The sequence below is a fragment of the Populus trichocarpa genome, chromosome 18, assembly GCF_000002775.5.
Source record: "Populus trichocarpa isolate Nisqually-1 chromosome 18, P.trichocarpa_v4.1, whole genome shotgun sequence".
Lineage (NCBI taxonomy): Eukaryota > Viridiplantae > Streptophyta > Magnoliopsida > Malpighiales > Salicaceae > Populus > Populus trichocarpa.
In genome coordinates, this window is record NC_037302.2 from 15,241,107 (window position 1) to 15,264,279 (window position 23,173).

The 23,173-nt window shown below is 33.1% G+C and overlaps 3 protein-coding genes and 1 pseudogene across 4 annotated transcripts in view; 2 read left to right on the forward strand and 2 right to left on the reverse strand.

Annotated features, from left to right (window-relative positions):
- The window catches only part of LOC127904687 (uncharacterized), a 17,877-nt pseudogene extending 16,199 nt beyond the window's left edge, over positions 1-1,678 (reverse strand).
- A 9,029-nt stretch (positions 1,679-10,707) lies between these two features.
- Positions 10,708-13,792, forward strand: LOC112325474 (uncharacterized). Of its 2 annotated transcripts, none has more exons than XM_052449280.1 (5): positions 10,708-10,872; positions 11,324-11,584; positions 12,061-12,545; positions 12,624-12,855; positions 13,111-13,792. In XM_052449280.1, exons 1-5 carry the CDS (start codon positions 10,842-10,844, stop codon positions 13,293-13,295), a joined length of 1,194 nt encoding a protein of 397 aa, XP_052305240.1. In that variant the 5' UTR covers positions 10,708-10,841; the 3' UTR covers positions 13,296-13,792. The 2 variants fall into 2 exon arrangements, with proteins under 2 accessions (XP_052305240.1, XP_052305239.1); XM_052449279.1 differs by having other exon boundaries at positions 10,727-10,872; positions 11,303-11,584.
- A 1,905-nt stretch (positions 13,793-15,697) lies between these two features.
- On the forward strand, positions 15,698-17,661 carry LOC7487145 (probable disease resistance protein At5g43730). The gene is made up of 3 exons (XM_002325685.3): positions 15,698-16,737; positions 17,036-17,102; positions 17,596-17,661. The coding sequence occupies exons 1-3, from the start codon at positions 15,698-15,700 to the stop codon at positions 17,659-17,661; spliced, it is 1,173 nt and encodes a 390-aa protein (XP_002325721.3).
- A 1,590-nt stretch (positions 17,662-19,251) lies between these two features.
- Positions 19,252-23,173, reverse strand: part of LOC127904737 (probable disease resistance protein At4g27220) — a 45,502-nt gene continuing 41,580 nt past the window's right edge. The window contains exons 4-5 of the mRNA XM_052449257.1: positions 19,836-22,964; positions 19,252-19,593 (exon numbers count right to left, since the gene is read on the reverse strand). Coding sequence (XP_052305217.1) covers positions 19,861-22,950 — 3,090 coding nt within the window. The 5' untranslated portion in view covers positions 22,951-22,964 and the 3' untranslated portion in view covers positions 19,252-19,593; positions 19,836-19,860. The remainder of the gene's footprint in view (positions 19,594-19,835; positions 22,965-23,173) is intronic.

Sequence of the window (23,173 nt, forward strand, 5' to 3'; positions counted from 1 at the left end):
TGAACAGAAACATCCATTAATATTCAGTGAGGTAAGTGATATACCTGTTATGACTTGTAACGATGTTGGCCTCTGTCTAAATGTTGCCTGCTGCTTATCCAAGTTTCTCTGCATCTACAGTACTAAAGGCATCAAATGGTGAAGAATGTAAAATCCCATTCTTTGTCTTTATTCTACATGGAGAAATTGACCTATTGTTTGGAACCAGGGTCTCGATTTTTAGCAGGTGTTCTTGCAAGGCTTGACCAGCCTCTGCTGCATGAAGACCGTGCAAGTCTAATTTCCATGGATCATTGTCACTATTCGTATGCTTAAAATTTCCTTGGCTGCCTTAGCATTGAGTTGTTCAGCAGCCGACCATTTCTCTCGAGCCCTCAATGAGTGCTGCTGAGCAGAAAAATGATCCCTTCTTAAAAAGGCATTAGTGCAGCCCTGGAATGTTGAGATGCTAACCTGTTCAATGGAAGGTTTTGAGAATTCCTAAAATCTAATGTGCCTTAATAAATCAAATAATACATACTTATCATAGGCAATTCCAGACCATGAGTTTCTAAAACATTATAAAGACCAAGAACATGCCAACAGATAAAAGGAATGTTTTCACGTATTAGTATAATTCAATATAATAAGAGATGGCATAGCTTCAAAACAAATGCTCATCATACCTTCAAAATACCAGAAACTCTATCTCTATAATTCCAGTATTTTGACACAGCTTACAAATAGCTATCAAAGTGGAAACCGTATCTCCCTCCCCCTTTTCCTATGTGACTTTTGACAACGAGACATCCTTTAATTACAAACATGACATCCTTTCAATAAAAAATTTGAGACTTTCAGGGTGTTGCCATTCTTAAAGTTCAATACATCATCATAACAAAAGCAACTCCTCCCAAACCAAAGCATTTCAAGATAAATGCTTTACTTTTATGAATCTTAAATCATAATCATGGGAACAATAACGAGGTAATATATGGGCACTTAAATGATGAAGAGAATAAGGTGATGTAACCCAGACAACATAAAGTCGAGCTACACAGCCCCATAGGTTTCTAGCTCGGTTGTCTTCAATTGACAAGTATATAACTACGCTGTTTGATACCTACAGCCTAGTAGTGCCTAACAAGGCATTCAATGAAATTCATTTAAAAAGAAGTATATCATCCTACTCAGGAACACGCAGAGGGATTGCAAACACTTACCTCATCATTCTCAAAGCATTCTTTCGATGACTCAAGTAAACATCATCCTCTTCCCATTCAGGCTCAACAGGTATAGACTTCAAGTGCCCCAAGATCAGTTTCATGTTCGCAGCAGCATCAACTGAAGAGGAAACACCTACATCCTCCCTCAATTCTATGCTGTTATTATCATTGTTATGATCATTATCTTTTAGAGCATCCTCAAGAGTCGAGCTCAAATCAGCAATATCATCAGCAAGACTTTTATTAAAACCAGAGTTAAATTTTGCTCCCTCATCCTCGTCAAAGTCAGCATTAGAAACCATCCCATTCAACAAAACACAAGCCTTTTCAGCATCATTATCCACACTGACCATGACATCCTCAATCAAGCTAAAATCAGCCCAGCCATGAATCTCTTTCAGCCTCTGCAAATCCAATAAAACACTCCCACCATTCTTCTCCTCAATAACCTTATCGGAAACCCTATAACCAGCAGAAAATCAGCAACTTTGGCGGTCAAATTATTAACATTCTGTCTTTAAAGCAGGAAAACCAGCAGAAGCAGGAGGTTGGAGCACAGAAGAGAAAGACTTTGAAGATAACCACCAACATCATCATCCTTCCTCCTCAAACCCCCAGTAACTGGCAGGTCCCCAATAGCTGGAAAGGATCCTTACCATCATCAACTTCACCATCTTTCTGCCTCTGTTTCAAGTCAAGGCAGCCCCACCCAGAGGACTTGACTCTCCTTGATTTATTATTCATAAAAGAAGTAGAATTGCTTGTATATGTATTCATAAATTAACAAGTTTTTAATCAAGAACAAACCAAAAGCGATGAAAGTACCTCGTTTTTCCTTATGGGGTATCAGAAATATGAAAAAAGGAAGAAAAATTGGCTATCCAGGAAGGTTGTTAAAGAAGGTCAAGCAATCAAAGGGTGAAAAAAATGGTGAAGAAATAGAAAAAGAATCCAAATTTATTGATGTAACAGTCAAATCCAAAGAAACCCTTGTGCTGCTGCTGCTTGTGATTATCATAATATCCATAAATCTGGGTCTTCGTCTTGGGGGTTTTCTGAGACAGGGAGAGGAGGAGGTGTTTTTTGTGAGGAAGGAAGAGGAAAAGAGAGACGGCTCAAATAATAATTTTTTATTGAGTAAATTATAAATTAGTTTCTTTAGTCTTAAAAAATTAAACAGTCCCTTTAGTTTTTATAATTACTTAATAATCCTTGACTAATGTAAATCAAGTTTAATTTTAAAGAGTATTTAACCTTTGTTTTTTTATTTTAAAAGCTTTTTTGAAAAAAAAATTATTTGTTTAAAATTATTTTTTTTATGTTTTTATATTTTTTTGATATGTTATTGAAAATAAAATTTAAAAAATAAAAAAATATCATTTTCATACATTTTCAAGCAAAAAACACTTTAAAAAGTAATTGTTACCGCAATACAAAACAAACTCTTAGAAGTGTGGTAGTAGCTTCTAGTTCTGAATACTTTTTAAAAATATGTTTTAATGTGTTGATATCAAAAATTAAAATAAAAACTATTTGATATATTTTTAAGCAAAAACAGTTTTAAAAATATATTATATCACAATATTAAACACTCACTTAATATTTAAATAGTACATGGTTAATATCTTAAGATAAAAAAGAAAAAGAAAAACAGACCGCGGAGATAAAGGAGACATGTCTTATATAATTTTTATTTAAAAAAGAATTCATTTCAAAACTATTTTAAATACATATTTATTTTATGTTTTGATTTATATCTCTTCGATTAAGCATGTTTAAATTCCTTCTGTATATGTCTTTTCTTTTCTATAAAATTAATCAAACACACCTTTTGTTTTTTTTTTAAAAAAAAAAAACCTTCTTTTCTCTTACAAATTTTCATATTATTTACTTGTTTTTTTTTTTCATTTTTTTCTATTTTTAAAATTAGAAAAAATGAAATGGAAGAAAAGGATAGGAAGCACAATAATAAGGATCAAATATATAGTTTTGAACTCATAAGGACTAACTAGATATTTATAATAAACTACAGGGACTATGTTTTTATAATCAAGTCATTTTTATTTGTGTGTCTGAGGAGCAGGCAGAGACACCAAGGAAAGGTCAACCTATCACTTGTCGGCGGACCTCTCTCATATATCACAATTATTATTTTCCTTTTTTTGTTTAAATTTAATTACTCGGGATATTTATCTGACCAATTTTCCTTTATTAAATTAAACCTATCTATATTTTAGATCTATTTTTATATTTTTTTACTTACTAATTAATTTATTGCTGTTTTGTGTTAGATACTCTCATCCTGATAAGAAAATAGATTAAAACAATTGAGAAATATATCAAGATATACATAATGTCTCCCTATTAATTCCAATTCACATCACCTTGCAATCTCTTGTGTGATATTTCTAATTTTAATTAATTAAGAAATCAATCAACAGTATCTTCTCCTTTTCTTGAATAGAAAACTGAAGAAAACAAATTAGACAAATAAAATTTTGATTTTATGATTTAAAAATTTTAAATTAGATTTTAAATTTAAAATATATTTTCATATTTGTTTGGTTTTTAAAGAAATTTAAATTTTATCTTTTTGGTAGATATAATTTTAAACACCCAAAATTAAATACACACTTGTATGAATATTTAATTTTATTAAATATGTGAGTATGTATAATTTTTTATGTAAAATATTCTTACAAAAAAATAAAACAATCATTGATTTTTTTCTTAAATTTCATATGTGGTGACTTTATTTATTTATAAATCAAACCAAAATTTATGTTTTGTAAGAACACACAAATTTAGATATGAATTACAGAGTAAGATATTATGATTTAATGCTTTAAAAAGTACATTTGATTTGCTTTTAAAGTGTTGTTAAAAAATTCTTACGGGGTTTTTAGACTTGATCCAACAGAACTTTATTTTTTATAGACTTCAAGTATAGATGAAGGAAGGTTGAAAGATTTTAATTGTAGGCTTTAAATGCATATGAAGAAGACTTGAGAGATTTTGATAGAGCTTCTTTGCTCAAAGATAAATTTTTTATCTTCAATAATTATTATTTTTTATTATTTAAAAGAAAACTTTTTATTCATGAATATAAATTTGTAGAGGTTCTTAGGTTCTTTTTCAATGTCACGTGTTATTATTTAGTGGTTAATTTTTATTTATGACAAGATATCCTAAATATTTCATCATGTGTGTCAATTTTTTACTAGCAAAAAAATATATGAAGGTTTATTTATTTTTCAATTATTTATTTCTATTTTATTTTATTCTTTCATGTAAAAATAATACATGAAGAAATTTAATTGATAGAATTTTTTTTTTTTACAATTGGTTTCAAAATTTGAGCCTGAAAATAATGATAATAATGAATAAATAAATAAATAACCTTATCTTTTTAATTACTAAATGAATTACTTAATCCTATGTTTTGCAGTGCATAATTAAAGTTTGTATGAATGAATCAACTTGTATTTTTTTCATTATTTATTTTTAATTTTTAGAGAATGAGAATTATATAGTATCATAAACAGATCTTGTATGTTCAAGTGAATGTATTTGTGATTTTTTTTTAAAAAAAAGTACTAAAAATAAATCGTATCATATTTTAACAGATTCTCTTCCTTTTCTGGGTAATAAAGGGCTAAGGGCCGAGTAACCCCCAAGAACTAAACTATTCAGGTTCTAGGACAAGCTACCTAAGCAAAGTGAAAGCCCAAGGGAGAGGCCCACGGTCCACATGAAGGATTGCTGAAGTATCTGAACTCCTGCTCCTATTTTTTTCGTAGAAGAAATTTTTGAAAAAAAGATTAATTATCACCAAGAAATTAATTTTCTTTCTGTATAAATTAGAAGAAATATATTATTTTGAAAACATTGATTAGAAAGAATGCCATATTATTTTCACAGGAGATTTGCTTCGCTAATTTAATTTAATCCAATTCCAACTAGGATTAGGAATGCCATATAAATAGATAAATAGAGAAGAGCTTTAATATTAATTATTCAATTAATCAAGAAATCATAGAGTAGTTTTCTTTCCAGAAAGCATATAATATAGCGTTATTACAAGATCATAAGAATGTCTTCTAGTGAGGGATTTTTGAATACGGTGTCGTTGGTAAGCCAAAAGCTGAGGGAGTGTGCAGAGGTATTCAAGGAGGAAGCAAGAGAGCCAAGCTATTAGTTTCAATGGAGGAGGTGACAATACATGATGGAGATCATCACCATGATGAATGGAAAACATGCATGGCAGTCGGCAGTCGGCACTGTGGTTGCTGGCTTGCCTTGCTCTCATAAGCTCCATAAGACTTGCATTATACAGTGGCTTGAGAGGAATTTGACATGCCCCTTCTATCGCTTCAAGTTGCCAATCTAATAGATTTCGGTTTTGCACTGGTTTTTTTTTTTTTTATTTGAACTCCCAGGTTTATTTTTTTTTTGAGTTTTAAAAATATTTTTGAAACAAATTAATTTTTTTTACTTTAAATTAATTTTTTTTAGTGTTTCCAAATCATTTTGATGCACTGATATTAAAAATAATTTTTAAAAATAAAAAAATATCATTTTGATTCATTTCAAAGTGGAAAAACATTTTTAAAAATAACCGTAATTACAATCTCAAACGGACCCTTAATCCACTTCGGCAAGAATATTTATGTTGATTGTAGGGTTTAAGTTTGATGTGTCTAGTAATTGAAATAGATAAATGGTTTTTTTTTCTTTAATGTTGATTAAAAAATAATTTATAAAAAAACATTAACTAAACTGACTTAGTTTTTGATAAATAAAAAATTATAGGTTAAACAACAAGAGCTATATAGATCATCAATTTGTCTCATCAAACACTTCCACAGTAGCGATTTTCACTCTATGTTTATATGATACCATGAGAGAGTTGGTTTTTTCGATAAGAATGTCTTTTTTTCCCCCCATCGTTTTGGTTTCTGAATAGATTCTTATACTTCGATCAAATATTCTCTAATTGTCTTGCAAAATGCCTTTAATTGGCCGGCTAATAAATTAATTAGCATACATGCATGCACTAGCTTAGTTCCCCCCATATATATATATATATATATATATATATAAAAGATCAGCAATTATTATGTACACTTTTCTGTACGGTTGGGGGGTTAATGTACCCATTATGCATCATTTTCTTTTATTCCCTCCTTTCAAATATTATAAAGAAAGTTAAATAATTCGGGGTTGTCATTGTAATTTTAGATATAGATTAATGATATATAATTAAAAGAAACATGAGATAGTTTTAGTATTTTTATGTTATTTTTTTATTCAAAAAGTTATTGATATATATTTCATATATTCCAATGAGTAGGTGATATCTATACTATTAAAAAGTTATATAATATGTTTTCGATGATAAAATCTAGTCATTCATCATTTAAATAGATGTGCATATGTGTTCTATTCAACATGATACAGTGTATATAAACAAATTATTATTGGATTGTCGTCAGTGATTCATTGTTTGTATTTTTTTTTTCTTTCCTGACAACTAAAATATATAATTATTCTTCAAAGTGCTTAAATATGATATTATCACTAAATTCAAATATTTTCTATACTTTATATTTTTTAACATTTTAAAAATAATATTAATCCACTATGAAGTGTGTAACTTAGTATCTTCCAATTCTTTATCAGCATCTAGGTTTCAATCTAATGGCATTTTTCCCATCAGCTCCTCCAACTATGTTCACCCTACATGCTTCTAATTTTATGAAAAGCAAGTGTGTGTGTGTGTGTATATATATATATATATATATATATATATATTATCAAACAGATATACCTTGAACGTGGCAAACAGGAAGGCAACATCAGCAAATGCATGCATTGGGCGCTTGCCATGTGCAAGAAAACCATGTTGAAGCATTAATCAAACTACTAATCTTAGGAAGATCTTGCCTTTTCATTTCCATTGCTATATATTTTTTTTTTCGTGTTCTAGATCCACCTTCTTTCAAGCTTACCCACCTTCACGTTATTCTAAAGTTCATTTCATAATTATAAACTTGATATATTAATTCAGTATCTGATTAATTTAAAATTTTAATTGGTTTCGATTGAAAAACATTAATCTAATCTAATTTGATAAAAAATCCAAGTTGATTTAAAATTTAATCAACCTAGATAAAATCTGAATTAACCCCTTACCGGTTTTTATATCTATGATGTAAACATTTCTAAATAGTGCATGTTGGATCAACCTAATCCACACAAATATACCTTTGGTGCTGGACATTCTATTTATTGCATTGTTTTGTCAAATATTTGTTACAATATCCCATCATTCTCACTCAATGATATCGCTTGTTCTTATTTTTGGGGTAATGCCTCTAATAATTGTACACACTATCTTCGTTGTTGTATCCAAGTTGCTTCTTCGTCTTCTTCTTCTTCTTCTTCTTGCTTTTGTTCTAATCATTGAAGACTAGCTGTTAGTTATTTAGAAAATAACTACACAACTAATAAAAAGAGTTATTATAGAAGAAACAATACAAAGAAAAACAAAATGAAAAGATCTCTATTTCCTTAATTACCTTAATTTAATTAATAGTATTAAACTATACACTAGCACTACTAGCTGAGCTTATCTTTAAATCATAATCCGTATAAATAAAAGGCTTTAATTTTAGCAGTCGGTGACAAGAGAGAGAGACAAAATAAAGTCATAGAAAAGCATATTTCCTTATTAATTTAAAATTTATTAAAAAGTTTCTTGATGAACCAGTATCCAAGACATGTTATAATTATATCAATCATCACTGCAATTATTGGGTCAAAATTCGTGGGAGTTTATCGGAATAGAACCATCTTATTCACAGTCTAATCCTGGAGGTTTAGTTATGTGATGTTTTAATTGCAATTCACCTTATTATTTGAAATCAAATCTTAAAAATTAATATATGGAGAAATAATCTTCTATAAATATAAAAGTTTGTACATGAATAATTTATTAAAAATAAATAAAAAATGCAATATAGAAACTAGGATCATGCACTTTCACTGTTAAAAGAATATAATAATAATAATAATAATTGTGTAAATGAGCTATTATTGCTATCAATAAATTATTTTAATTTAAAAATTTAAATTATTAAAAAAATATTTAAAAAATAGTTTATGTTAGCTCGTTAACATAAATACTTTAAAATTAAAACTTGTATAAACTTATAATTAAGTTATGCTAAATCTTTTTTTTTTTTGATTTAAAAAATGAAAGTATTAACAATAGACTTTGTGTCTATTTCATTATGAAGTTCTTCGTATCATTTCAAATATTTATTTTAATACAAAATCTTATCTATAAAATTAATTCTAATAATGATTTCATATATATTATCTCTTTATGAGAGTATTTGATAGTATTATCGTAACAGTTATTAATTTTTAAAATATTTTTATTTGAAAATATATTAAATAATATTTATTTATTTATTTTTAAAAATTATTTTTAATCAACACTTCAAAATGATCTGAAAACATAAAAATAAAAATAAAAAAATTTAAAATTTAAACTTTTTAAAAATATTTTAAAATATATAAAAATAAACCTAACATTTATTATCATGACATTTCTGGTTGCGTCTCTTCCACGAATTTTCTATCATGTTACCTCTCACTTTCATTTCATGTTATTATTGCTTATCATTGAAAAGGACATAAAGTGGGCAATTATTTATTATTTGACACGTGTAAATTAGACATGCAAACAATTAGCAGTATATAGAGGACAAAGGCCACCACCCGCACTGTAGCACTACGAAGCCTGAAAAAGATTAAGAAATATGAAACCATTATCAATTTTTAGAACCCTCTCCATGGGATCCGGCGAGGTTATCAGCTTCTCCGGCAGTCGCTCCTTTGCCTATCATAACCCCATTTGACCAACACACGGCAGAGTTAGGAACCCTTTTACCACCAACTGTTTCTGATCAGCATTGGCTAAGTCATGCCCTTGATGCATCAATCAACACCCAGATAGCACTGGAGTCACTCAAAAGCACCAATATTGGCGATGCCTTGTATCGACAAGAATCAAGTCGAAAATCCATTGAGGAATATCTTGATGATGGCAGCATCAAATTGCTTGATTCATGCAATGAAGTGCTGGAGAAAATACAAGTTATTCAAGAATTCGTAAAGTCATTAAAGGTAGTTTCACATTTGCTTCATCAAGGAAAATGTGAGCCCAGTCCAATAACTTCAGCTCGTGCAAGAAACATGTTAGAAGAGACATGCGATGTTATGGAAAGAAGGATGAGTGAAGACATGAAAATCACAAGTCCAGATCAGGTTGGAGCAGCTTGAAGAAATTATCGAGTAAGAAAAAGCTAGCCCCCTACGGTTCAGCAAAAATCAGGACATGGGAGAATTAGGTGAGATCTTGAAAGGTTCCAAGGATGTGGCATCAATGGTGTTTCAAATTCTTGGACTAGCTCTGTCATCTAAATCATCAAAGCATAGCTTAATAACATCTCAGTATAAGCCAATAATCACTTCTTCATGGTCACGTTCTTTAAGAGAGCTGCAAAATCAAGTGGAGAGGGAAAACGATCACCAAGAAGGTGAAAAACGTAGCCCAGCCATGCTCTCAGAATTGCAACAGACAATGGCATTGGTAGGGGAACTGAGGAGGAAGAATCATATTGGAGCTACAAGGCAAAGAGAGGCTGTTGAGGAGTTGGATAGAAGTTGTGGGAAATTAGAGGATGAGATTAGAATTTTAGAGAAAAGAGTGAGGGACTTGTATAGGCAGTTGGTTTCAATTAGGACGGCTTTATTGGGAATTTTGTCCCAACCCTAAATTTTAGAGGATAGTCTTTGAAATTATTGGTTTTTTGGATTTTGATGGCCCAAAAATAATTTAGTGCTAGTTTGAGAGTACTTTTTATTTTCGAGTGATTTTAAAAAATAATTTTTGTTTTAAAATATATGAAAATATTGTTTTTAAAATTCTTTTTTTTTTTTGCATATAAAAATTATAAAAAAATTTAATGTTTTAAAAGTATCTAAAAACAGTAGCTTAGTTAAGATGTCAAACACTAAAAATAGATAATTGTTTTTTAATATAAAAGTAAAAAAAATCTAATATTAAACTAGTATTTGGGAATGCCTTTTTTTTTTTTTTGGAATATTAGGACTCAAATAGATTGTGAAAGAAACAATGCACAAATGTAATTAAACACGGTTTTCTAGCTTTTTATATATCTATTTTTATCATATTATTAAATATAATTTATGAATTATTTTTTGTATTACTCTTAAACATTTTGAGTATATTTAATTAAAAATTAATTTTAATTAGTTAAGAAAATAAAATATTTATAAAATCTAAATTTATTTTTTAAAAACTTTTCAAATCCATTGTAGCCCTCATTATATCAATTTCTTCAAAACAATATTTCTAAAATTATTTTTTTCACAAAATTTGTAGGAAAAATACAAACTTGGGCTAACAAAATATTTTGCACTTGATAGAAAGGCTTGGGCTTCTAAATTGGAGTAGGCCTCGAAGAAAAGGGTTTTCCCCCTCTTTGTCACCCTTCTGTAAACCCTTGAAATTGCCTTGTCACCTTCTGATTCCTCGATCAAATGCATAAACATACTCATAATCACTGTAAAGGTGAGCTCTTTCCCTTCCCTTTGATGTAAAATTGCTTAGTTCATGCTCTCCGACTGAAGTACTCGTTTTGTTCTTTGTTTTTATTTATTTTTTGTGATTTTTTTAATGCATTGTTGGGTTACTTAGAAGAGGAGTAGAAAGTAAGGATTTTGACATTTTCCCAGTAACAGAAATAGGAAAATTAAGGGGTGTTTTATTTTTTTGTTCTCTAATATTTTCTTTTATCAAATATCATTGTTTGATTGGATGGAATTAGTGAAATAGAATAAAAATGAGAAAAAAAAGGTGTGATCCCTTTTTGTACTTTGCACTGTTTGGTTACTTCTTAATTTGCTGAACCTTGTTAGATAAAATTTCGTATATATTTATTTTCTGGATTTTTTGAGGGAATTTGAGCAATTGTTGATTTTGTGTTGACTGAGATTAAAAGGGAGGTATTTGTTCATCCTAGTGATTATGGCTTATGTGGATGAGGATGGTTCGTCGGGCTCTGGAGATGATGTCACCATGTTGGATGGACACAACAAGCGTCAATTTGTGACGCCAGGAGGTTCTGGTCGTGGGAAGAGGAGTCGTAAGGCAACCGGTGATGCCATTGTGGATGCTATGCTGGAAATTGCTGCTGCTTCCAAAATGAGGGCGGCTGCTATTATGAAGAATGAGGATCAATTTTCTATCAGCAAATGCATCAAAGTATTGGATGAGATGCAAGGTGTTGATCAACAAATTTACTTTCTTGCCTTGGATTTATTTGAGAAACCCATTGCCAGGGAGATATTTATCGCTCTAAAGAGTGAGAAAAGGTTGCCATGGTTGCAGGGAAAGTGTAGTGCTACCCCTAGTTGAATTAGGTTTGATTGACCACTTTTTATTTTGTATTTTCCTTGGTTACTAATTATGGTTGTGCTATGTACGAACAAAGTACTCTGAAGAAACCCGATACAAAACTAGTTCGACTTCATGATTGATGGCCCTTTTGTCGGTTTAATTTTCTTAAATGATAGATAACTGTAAATTTACGCCGTTTGGTTAATTTGGCCGCATGATGTGGTCTCTAGGGCTGCTTGCTTGTCTTTGAAGGTCAATAAGTAAAGTAGAAATACATTCAAGAGAAATTACTTTTATTTATCTATATATTTAACCTCTTGCATTGTGTTGTATATCTCCCTTTTAATCCAATTTCTACAGATACTTTGGCTAGTATGGAAGACTTCGACTTAGAATTGGACAATATGGAATTAGTTGCGGCCGCTGCCGGCTATTACTACTATAACAGTATAACTCGGCAACCTCGACATAGTTCGTCGCCTTATGGAAGTAGTTTTATGTCTGAAGTGCTGGATGGCCCTGATGATGGATGCCGGGAAATGTTTCGGATGGATAAACATGTTTTCCACAATCTATGTGGCATTCTCAGACAAAGAGGCATGCTTCGTGATACTGCAGGTGTTATGATAGAGGAGCAGCTGGCAATTTTCTTGAACATTATTGGTCATAACGAGCGTAACAGAGTTATCCAGGAAAGGTTCCAGCATTCAGGTGAAACCATAAGCCGGCATTTCAATAATGTGTTGAAGGCAATCAAGTCACTTTCACGTGAGTTTCTACAGCCACCACCTATCGCCACGCCTCCAGAAATTCTGTCCAGTAATAGATTCTATCCATATTTCAAGGTATATCTCTGCAAAACTATTCTATATCTTTTGTGATGCATTGTTTTTATGCCACTTACTTGATTTCTTTTTGTTCAGGATTGTATTGGTGTCATAGATGGTATGCATGTTCCTGCACATCTTCCAGCCAAGGACCAATCTCGATTTCGTAATAAGAAAGGTGTTTTATCACAAAATGTTTTGGCTGCTTGTACATTTGACTTGCAGTTCATATTTATTTATCCGGGTTGGGAAGGCTCTGCTGCAGATTCTCGTGTGTTAAGAGCAGTCCTTGATGATCCAGATCAGAATTTCCCTATCATACCTGAAGGTTTCCCTCCCTCCCTCTCTCCCTCTCTTACACACTCACTCTCTCTCGCACATGCTCACATAACACACAGACTTGCAGTAGTTTGTAGCTTTACCCAGAATTGAGGTCTCTCTGTATTCCATGTATAATTTGTCAGCACAAACCATGTTATCTATAATTGCATTCGCGCACAAACAAGCCCTCTCTTTCAAACTTGGAACTTCTATTTTCTCTAGCATTTTTCTTGGGTTGCTTACCCACTCCGTTCTTTGACAGGAAAATACTACATTGTTGACACAGGATACTCAAATCTGGAAGGATTATTGCTCCATACCCAGGAGTCCGCTATCACCTTCATGAATTTAGAGGTGCCAATCAGCTGCCCAGAAATCCACAGGAACTATTTAATCACCGACATTCTTCTCTTAGAAACACCATTCAGGTGTCTTTCGATGTGCTGAAAACACGATTTCCTATTCTTAAAGTGGCCCCTCAATACGGATTTCATGTCCAAAGGGACATAGTTATTGCTGCATGCGTGTTACATAATTACATCAGGCGCGGAGGGAAAGATGATTGGTTGTTTGCTAATGTTGATGGAGTGGATGTGGCAGAATTGCCAGATATTGATGACGAGTCTGATATACAGCTGGCTTCTTCCATTCAGGATCATATGGCTTTCTCATTACGAGAATCGATTATGGGGGCAATGTGGAATGACTTCATAAACAAATGGGATCAATGGTGAGTCTGTGAAGATGCTGTATTGGCTCACTCTCCCAGTCTGTGAAGATGCTGTATAGACTTAGGCAACTAATTTTGACGCTTGATAGGTGTAGCTTTGCTGAGTAATATAACTTTATTGTGCTGAACTTGTATAAAGTTTGAATGGATAATTTGTTGCTTAGCTTCTGTACCATTTGCAATGAAGAAAATGCATTATTATTTGTAGTGAAAACAGTTTTAAAATCACAAATCAATTGGCAATTAGAAAAATACAGAAGAACAATTGCATTCATATAAGAGCATAAACATTTTACCATATTTGTTTTCTGAAAATATTTTCCTGTTTCGTAGAATATTTTATAATAGGAAAATTAATCAACAAAATATTTTATGAGCAATAATATACTTATAATATTTTAAAATTATTTCAACCATCATCTCCTTTTGCATTGTTGTCTTGCTACCACAATTTCCTTCTCCCCACCACCTCTTCCTCTGCATCTTATCTTTCACAATCACTGCAACTATTTCATCACCATTTCCTCCACATGACCACCATTAAAAGACATTACATATAAAATATATTTTTTAAAATATTGTCTCCATGCTTATTTGTGATCGCTATGGAGGTCCTTTCGTGTATGATTAACAACGCCGATATTCAAAGGGTTACTCCCTTTTCATTCTAGATGCAAAAATATCTCATTGCCTCGTTTATCCTTCACCGATGACTTCATGAGTTTTGCTGATGGATCTGTTTTGGCCATCCAGACGATTTCATCCATCAGTTATCTGGATTGTGTAAGGCATAATCCTGGACAAAATCTCTAGTAGAATTCAACATTCAGAAATCATGCTTCTCTCTTTTACTCGTAGATTACATCTCATTTCCCGCAGGCTGGATACTAAATCAACTGGGAGATACAGAGCTGAGTTCAACCCAACAAGTTGCTTCATCAGAGAGAAATAACTGTCGTTTTTAGAGGATAAATGAACAAAATGATGATTAACACAGTGATAATTAAGATCATGAAGGAGGTTACAATCAACACTCAGCCAGAGTGATACAGAACTGACAAAAAAAAAAAAGACAGAATATACAAGTCCATCCCAGCTCTAAACAATCAAGTTGAACAGCAGGTGCTTCAAAGTCTGGACAGCACTTAGGCAAGAAATCTTTGACCATGCAGAGTGAAAGTAGAGTTTGTTAAACACATCCTAGCAGAATCACAATGTCTTGCATTCCAAACAAAGGTAAGCTTCTGTTAGATGTCTATTTCCTTTGTATCTCTTTCCTGGTTGTTACGTGTGCAGAATATAATAGTATATTATTTGTTATATTCCTTAATAATAGGAGCCATCCTTAAGTTTCGGGATTACCATGCTTGTCAGACTTATCATGTAGCCACCATTGAGAAGTGCTGAATAATATAGAAAACACAGAACAGAATTTTATCTTGGTATCAGAGCAAGGTATTCTTTGATCACCGTCTTCCTCCGTTCTTACCGAAGTTAACTACGTTCTGGCTTTTTTAATTAAAAAGCCATAACAATTAATGAAGATCGAAACTTCAAGGAAAATCACTTGGCCAGAAATAACAGGAAACTCCAGCGAGAATCAATTCAGGAAGTCATTGTTAGCAAAACAATAACTTCCTGCTTTAATTAGTTCCCTTAAATAAATAACTTCCTATATAAATATCGTAGTCTCATTATTAATTCCTATCTCTCCTCCCCTTTCTCTTGATCAAAAATTCAAAGCGTATCCAAAATTAAGAATCCCTTTGCTACCAACTTCAACAAGAAGAAGTTCTTCCCAATTTCCCTCACCAAATTTCTCAAACCTTTCTCATGATCTGTGCTTCGTTTTCTGATTGAATCGAATCATCTCATCTGGAGTTCAACATCGTTCTTGCTTGCTTGGAAGGTATATTCTACTTTCTTTTCTTGTTTTTTTTTTTTTTTTTTATCTTACCATCTTGTTTTTCACATGGAACTATTGTTTGAATCTTTGGAATTAGGATCATTAATAGTTTCAATCAATTGGTCTTTCTTGGTTTATATAATCCATGCTTTATGGAGTTCAAGCTAAACTGATCCTAAACCTATTTTCCTTCCCACAGAACGAGCTAGATTAATGGAGAACAGTAGTGGAAGATTAGTGCAGCCCGGCACAAGTGCCAGCTCTACAAAGCTAGTGGGTCGAGCATTTGAACAAGACATGAAGGTGATACGGTCTTGGTTAATGGATGATGAAGTCTCAACCATTGGCATTTACGGAATGGGGGGAGTTGGTAAAACGACAATGCTGCAACATATCCGCAATGAACTTCTAGAAAGACGAGATATTTCTCATAGTGTTTACTGGGTGAATGTGCCTCAAGGTTTCAAGATTGAAGAATTACAAGATCTTATTACTAAATATCTTAATTTAGATCTTTCAAGCAAAGACGATGATCTGTCTAGAGTTGTCAAGTTAGCAAAAGAACTAGCGAATAAACAAAAATGGATTCTCATTTTAGATGATTTGTGGAACTCTTTTGAGCCACAAGAAGTGGGGATTCCTATCCCATTGAAAGGATCCAATCTCATTATGACAACTCGATCAGAAATGGTTTGTCGGCAGATGAATAGCCGAAACAATATAAAAGTGGATACTCTTTCTGATGAAGAATCCTGGACTTTGTTCACGGAGAAGCTTGGACATGACAAACCACTTTCTCCAGAAGTGGAACGAATTGCTGTAGATGTTGCAAGGGAATGTGCTGGTTTGCCTTTGGGAATTGTTACATTAGCAGAAAGTTTGAAGGGAGTGGATGACCTACATGAGTGGAGGATTACATTGAAGAGATTGAAAGAATCAAATTTTTGGCACATGGAAGATCAGATGTTCCAGATATTAAGATTGAGTTATGATTGTTTAGATAATTCAGCACAACAATGTTTCGTATATTGTGCATTATTTGATGAACATCATAAGATTGAAAGGGGGGTGTTGATAGAGTCGTTTATCGAGGAGGGGATAATTAAAGAGATAAACAGGCAAGCAACACTCGACAAAGGCCACTCAATTCTTGATAGACTAGAAAATGTCAACTTATTGGAAAGAATTGATGGTGGTAGTGCTATCAAGATGCATGACTTGCTTAGGGACATGGCCATCCAAATACTGGATGAGTACTCTCTAGTTATGGCAAATCTTACTTTTTATCCTCCTCTTTTTTTTTTTTAACCACTAATTTTGTTTCATCATAGTGCTCTTTGATTATATTAAAATCAATGATCAAGTTGTAGAATTTGGATACAGGATTCTATATTGATCAAGTAGAACTTATTTATTTATATTGCTTAATGAATAAACTCAACTCATATTATAGTTTCGTTCATTTTGTTGTTATCTTCAACTACTCAACTGCTATTTTTTGAAAATTATTTCAAAATCAATTTTTAATTCAATGTTTATTTGTATCTGCAGGGCTAAAGAAGAAGAAGAGGATGAAATCAGGACAAATTTTGCTGATGACAAACTTAATTCTAGATGTGTCATTTTCTTATTATATATGTGTGGTGATTTCAAAATTTAATGGTATTTTCTTTGAACTAGAAAAAAAAATGGCAGTACATTTTTTGTTTTAATGACTCCTTTTAGTGGATTTTGTCAAAGCTTTTGATAATCCATTCAAAGCAAATTTAATTAAATTAGCATAATTATACTTTAACTGCTGCTTTTATTTATCTTCTTTATATTTTTATTGCAATACTGTAATGTTATTTTTCAACTGTATTTTTATCAACACTATCACGCACAACTTTCTTAACAGGCTCAGCTGAAACATCTTGCACTGTTCGTGAAACTTTAGCCTCGACCTCCATTTGCTTGCTAGTATCTCAACATTCACACTAGTCAACGAGCTTGCTAGTATCTTAGCATTTAACACTAGTCAATGCTTTTTCCTTTGTAAAACATAGAACACTAGTCAATACATGTTCTTTAATGAGTATTAGAGATTATTTGGACATTTGTACCATTTCCAGATATCAGATTCTATATTTCCCATTTTTGCATGTTCCTTAATCCTTATTGACATCAAGTTTGTTTGATTGAAGTAAACTGATAAGCCTTGTTTTTGGATTATGAAAGCTCATATTTGGATCTGATTTTAGGACCAATAAGATCAAAGTGTTTATAATTTGTCTAAATAAATTCGTTCTTGAGTACTTCAAATTACCATCCCCAGTCTTCTACTATAAAGCTAGCTAGATGATGAAGAATCAAATGAAAAACTATATTTCAATCCGGCATCTCATCATCAAATATCAATTTATTTCTAGTAAGCCAAATTCTCCATAAAATTCCATCGGACACCATGATGATCGATTGACGCTGGAATTTTCCTTTAACAAGAACACTCCATTGAAGGACAGCTTGATCAATAGCTCTGGGTGTGCATCATTTTAAGCCTAACCAATTCATAAATCGATTTCAAAGTTTCCAAAAATCTTAACATTGAGGAAGAAGGTGATCAACAGATTCTGATTTATATGCACAAAATGGACAGGTGGCTTGTTCTAGGTTGATGATATTTCCAGTTGCAAGAAAGTTCCTAGTACAAAATATTGAAGCCCGCATTGTTTTTTTACATGTTATTATTGCAATTGTCTTTGTTCAATATTTTTGAATTCCAATGAAATTTTATTTTTTATTTTTTAAAATTTTATTCCAATTCTCTAATCCATAAATGTATAATTTCAAAAGATTTGCATCTGACTGCTCAAAACCCCTCCATAGAACGTCCTTGTGCATCAAATGTGAAGGAGAGGGTATAAAATTGCTACACACAGTATGAAATTAGATGACTATCCAATTTTTGATCTTCTGTTTCTTATGAATTAGATGGAGAGGTTGGTTTTCAATCTCCTTTTTTTTTTTCTAATTATAAAATCATTAAAAAATCCACCATGTTCTTTTAGGAATGTCAATCGGTTCCCATAGCCTTCAACTTTTTTTCTTTTCAATGACATCAAATCTCACATGTGATTCTGCATTTACTTACCATGCCAATTCTTTCATCAAGTGAAAATGCTCGGCAACATTGTTTTATCCATGCCAAAACAATTTCATATTTTTTTCATTCCTTGGACAAGAAACAAAGCATAAAGCTAAGTGATTCCACGGCTCAGACTCAAATTCTAAATTCCCTTGCAAAATCTGCTTGAAGATACCCATTTCAGTTTCTGGTGTTGACAAGGGATGGAAAAAAAGAAGATAAAAACCAATTTGTCTTTCTAAGTCGGTAGCTTTAGAGGATGAACTCAACTGTCTCGAATAAGTAAGTATTCATCAGATAAGATGATGCAGGTTCCAAAATTCAATAGATTTTGAATGGTCAACGAAAAAACTTCAAAAATAAAGGACCAAATTTCTGAATAAGGGGATCTGATACCTGAAACAAGCAAGTAATTGGAATTTCAGGCTATGTATCCAGATATCCTACAGCTGAAACAGCATTGGCGGTCAATTCAAAAGCATTTCATGAAATGGCCAGACATGAGAGCAGAGAGATATTAGTGATGATCTGTTGTAGCAGTAAAATCTCAGTTATCAGAAATCATTCCCAACTTTTACCTCCAAAAGATAACGACAACAAGGTTTTGAACAAACACTGAGACAAATGAAAGAAACACAGTGAATGAACACATGGAATCCAAGATGAAAATAAAAATTCCAAAACAAGCATTAAAGGTACCATACATGGTTGTAGAATATTACAGAGAGTTCAAAATCTGTGGCCTTAAGAGGAGCATCCTCCTCAACGTACACTATGAAACAATAAGCTGTAAGGCTTAAGATCTCTATGCATGAGAGCAGGTGAATGACAAGCCTCAGAAACCCCCATGATAGTCATGATCAACAAAGCAGCCTCTCTATCACTAGAAGCAGAACAGAGGGCAGAACTGAAACAACACAAGACTTATTCATAATATGCTTTCTTCCGATCCTTATTAAATAAGAGGTCTTTCTTCACCATCGGCCTACAAAAGATCACCAAGTAATTAAAACCCATAAACTTTGAAGCCAATCAAATTCTCATTTAAAATCCCATCTTTAAAAACACAAAAGAGTCTTTCAATTCCACATGAATATAGTAGACAAATTAATTTTTTTTCCTATAAATAATAAATATATAGAGGAATCAATCATTTTATGGCTGAGGCTAATTGATTAAAATTAAATTAAAGGGGATTGAGATGAGAGGAATTAGCATAATGCTTACGTAATTCATTAAAAGCAGTCGTCTCCTACTGAAACTTTACAAAGAGACCAAGGACATTCTTAGCGTAAGGATGCTCCCACTCCAATACTGAATCCCACCATTCTTTTGGGTATGCTATGATTTCATGAAGAGAAAGACGAGTAGATGGCTGGTCACTTTCATACAACGGAAGACAAATTGGCATCCTCTTTAGCTCCTGGCAATTTCTTATGTGAATTACTTTGAGAGAATGGCAAATCAGTTTGGCATTACAAATGCTTTTCAATTTTGGTAATTCAATCAATTTCAGAATTTTTAACTTCAGAAGTTCGAGTTTCAGAATTCTGCTGCCGCTGCTTTCTTCACCCTTCAGCCCCTCATCATTTGATCTTGTTTCTATAATCTCCTCCATTTTCTCACAATTACTAACTTCAATCACTTCTAGGTTTTCCAGGAAGACAAGAGGGAACAATTTCTTCATACTTGTACATCCAAAACAATAGAACTCTTTAAGACCAGAAAATATACCATTATAAGATGGAGATGGCTGTGGTAGTGGAGAAGAGCAGAACCAAGAAGATGAAACCAAGCTCTCCATGCTACTGCACTCCCGAACGATTAGTTCCTGATTATCATTTGGGAAAGTGATCTGAAAATCTCCATCTTTGTTTACACTCAAATTACCGAACCCCCCTGCTGATTTTCTGCAACACGTTTTTACATTGTAACCATCATTCTCCTCAAACTGTCCTACAAAAATTTTGTAAGTTTTGAGTGATTGGGTCTTATCCTGAGATTTGAAAAACTTCACGAAGTCAGAGTGACCTTTCAAATGGCATTCCAAAGCTTCCAACTTCTTCAAGCATCCTACTTCCTCTCCTTTAACTGTCATCGGAGCATATTGTCCCCATCCAAGTATAAAGACTTGCAAGCGAGATAGATTAGGTAATATCCCACTAGGAAATTCCTTTTCACCACAGTTATTCATTCTAAGATACCTCAGTTCGGATAGACATTCCAAACCTTGAGGAATATTTTCAAGTGCAGTGCGATAAAGATCCAACCTCCTCATTTCCCTGAGCTTTTCTAACGATGGTACATGTCTTAACTTATTACAACCAATAAGCAACAATGCAGTGAGCCTCACCAAATTAGAGACAGCATCAGGCATTATTAAAATATCTGTATAAGACAGATCGAGGATCTTGAGCTCATGCAATTGCTCGAAAAATGCATCTCCAATCAATCTCAACTCTATATTATAGTGTAGCAATAGAGTTGACAGCCTGGGACACCTTGGTGAATGTCCGGAAGGAATTTCTTTAATTTGGTTTTCTATTAGTGAAACTCTCGCAAGATTCTCCTTCCAATCTTTTGCATCCATCACTTCTTCTAATTGTACACCTGCTCTAACCATGGCTTGATAGTCCTTCTGAAGTATTCTGATGGCCATTATCCTGAGCAAGCTAGGCATCTTGACAGCACAACCACCATCAACACTTTCCAATAAGCAGAAATCTTCAAGTCTATCAAGCAGTGAATGGCCTTCGTCAAATTCATCCTCCCTACTCTCCCGCTTTTCTATCACTCCCTCATCAATCAAATAAGCTATCAAATCCTCTTTAGGGATCTTGAAGCCTCCAGGAAATAATGCACAATACAAGAAACATTGTTGCCTATCAAACCTTAGTAGGTGGGTATAGCTTTCTCTCAATGTCTGCAATGCCTTTTCCATGTGATCTAGCCCATCTCTTGAATGTCTCAGGTTCTGTAAAGTATTCCTCCATTGGCGTTTGTAACGGAAACCCCTCGTGGATCTAGCCAGTGATATAACTCCTAGCGGCAAACCATCACACTCATTGGTGGTATCTCTCGCAATTTGTTCCGCATCTGGAGGAGAAAACGGGATGCCTTGTCGACGTTGCTGCTTCAACAAATCCCAAGCTTCTCCATTAGAAAGAGGATTCACTCGGATGTTTCTGCTAGTCATCCCTTCACAAACCTCTTTTGATTGAGATGAAACAATCAGCTTGCATCCTTGAAGTGAGACAGGAATTCCCACTGTCTCTGGCTCAAAAATGTCGCACAGATTATCTAAAATGAGAATCCACGTTTTTTTCTGAATTAGTTTTTTTGACAATTTAGCAGCTGTACACACATCATCATCTTCACTTGAAAGATCTAAACCAATATGTGCAGCAATAAGCTTCTGCAATCTATTAATGCTGGAATCATGATTCACGGTCACCCAGTAAAGACAATGAGGAATGTCTGATCTTTGTAGAAGCTCATTGTGGACATGTTTCAGCAATTCTGTTTTACCAACTCCCGCCATCCCATAAATGCCAATGACGGAGAATTCATCATCCATTAACGAAGAACATATGCTTTCCTTAATGACTTTAAATTCTTGACCCACTGGCATTGTAGAGCTAGTGGGTAATAGATCTCCTCTAGTCTCACTTGTGTTCTGGAATAGATAACTAGAGATTGCCTGTATCTCAGACCATGATCTACCATCTATGTGATGCACTAGATCTTGTGTTGCTTCTCCAGTATTCTCTTGTGCATTTCTGTCAACATGCTGGATAGATCCTTCACCGGTGTTTTCAATTCCATTTGCCGCTTCTAGATGCGAAGAAATTATCTCTTCCTCCACACCTTGTTCCATGTCTTGAACTCTCACCTGTACTCTTCCATCATCCCTTGCCAAATTGTCAGCCTCCGCATTGCTTTGTACCAACAATTGAACCGCTGGTTCTGTCCTCACTCCAACTATGTTCTGCGCATAGTTCATAATTGCATCAATTGGTTGGGATGAATCTCCCCGAGGCTCATCAGCTTGATTACTGATTACATTGTTCTGTTCTTGTGAAGAATCTGAAATTGCATTAGCGACCTCGTTATTGCTTAAGCCATCAACTGCTTCACGGGCTGCATCTTGAACTTCTGGAGTAACAAGTTTACAAGTTGTAACACCATGCCCTTCCACTCTTGATAAATGCCATTTGATCCTCGTAATGCTAGTACCTTCGGCAAATAATTTCCCACAAAACGTACACTTCCTTTTACCTTCAGCCACCCTTTCAACATATCTCCAAAAGTAATCCCGAACTTCATCATTCGGTGGCATCATTTTGATCAGTGGCTCTGTAGAAAAGAGAAAAGAAAAAACAATGAATTCAAGGTTTAGGGTCAATTTTGCATGAACTCCATAAGGCATGGGTTATAAAAACTGAGGAAGACAAATTGATTTATATTTGGAAACTAAAAACTGACGATCCTAACTCCAAAGTTTCTCAATAAAATTAATTTCTCTGACTTGTTTTTTTACTTCAAAGATTCTTTAAAAAAAAAAA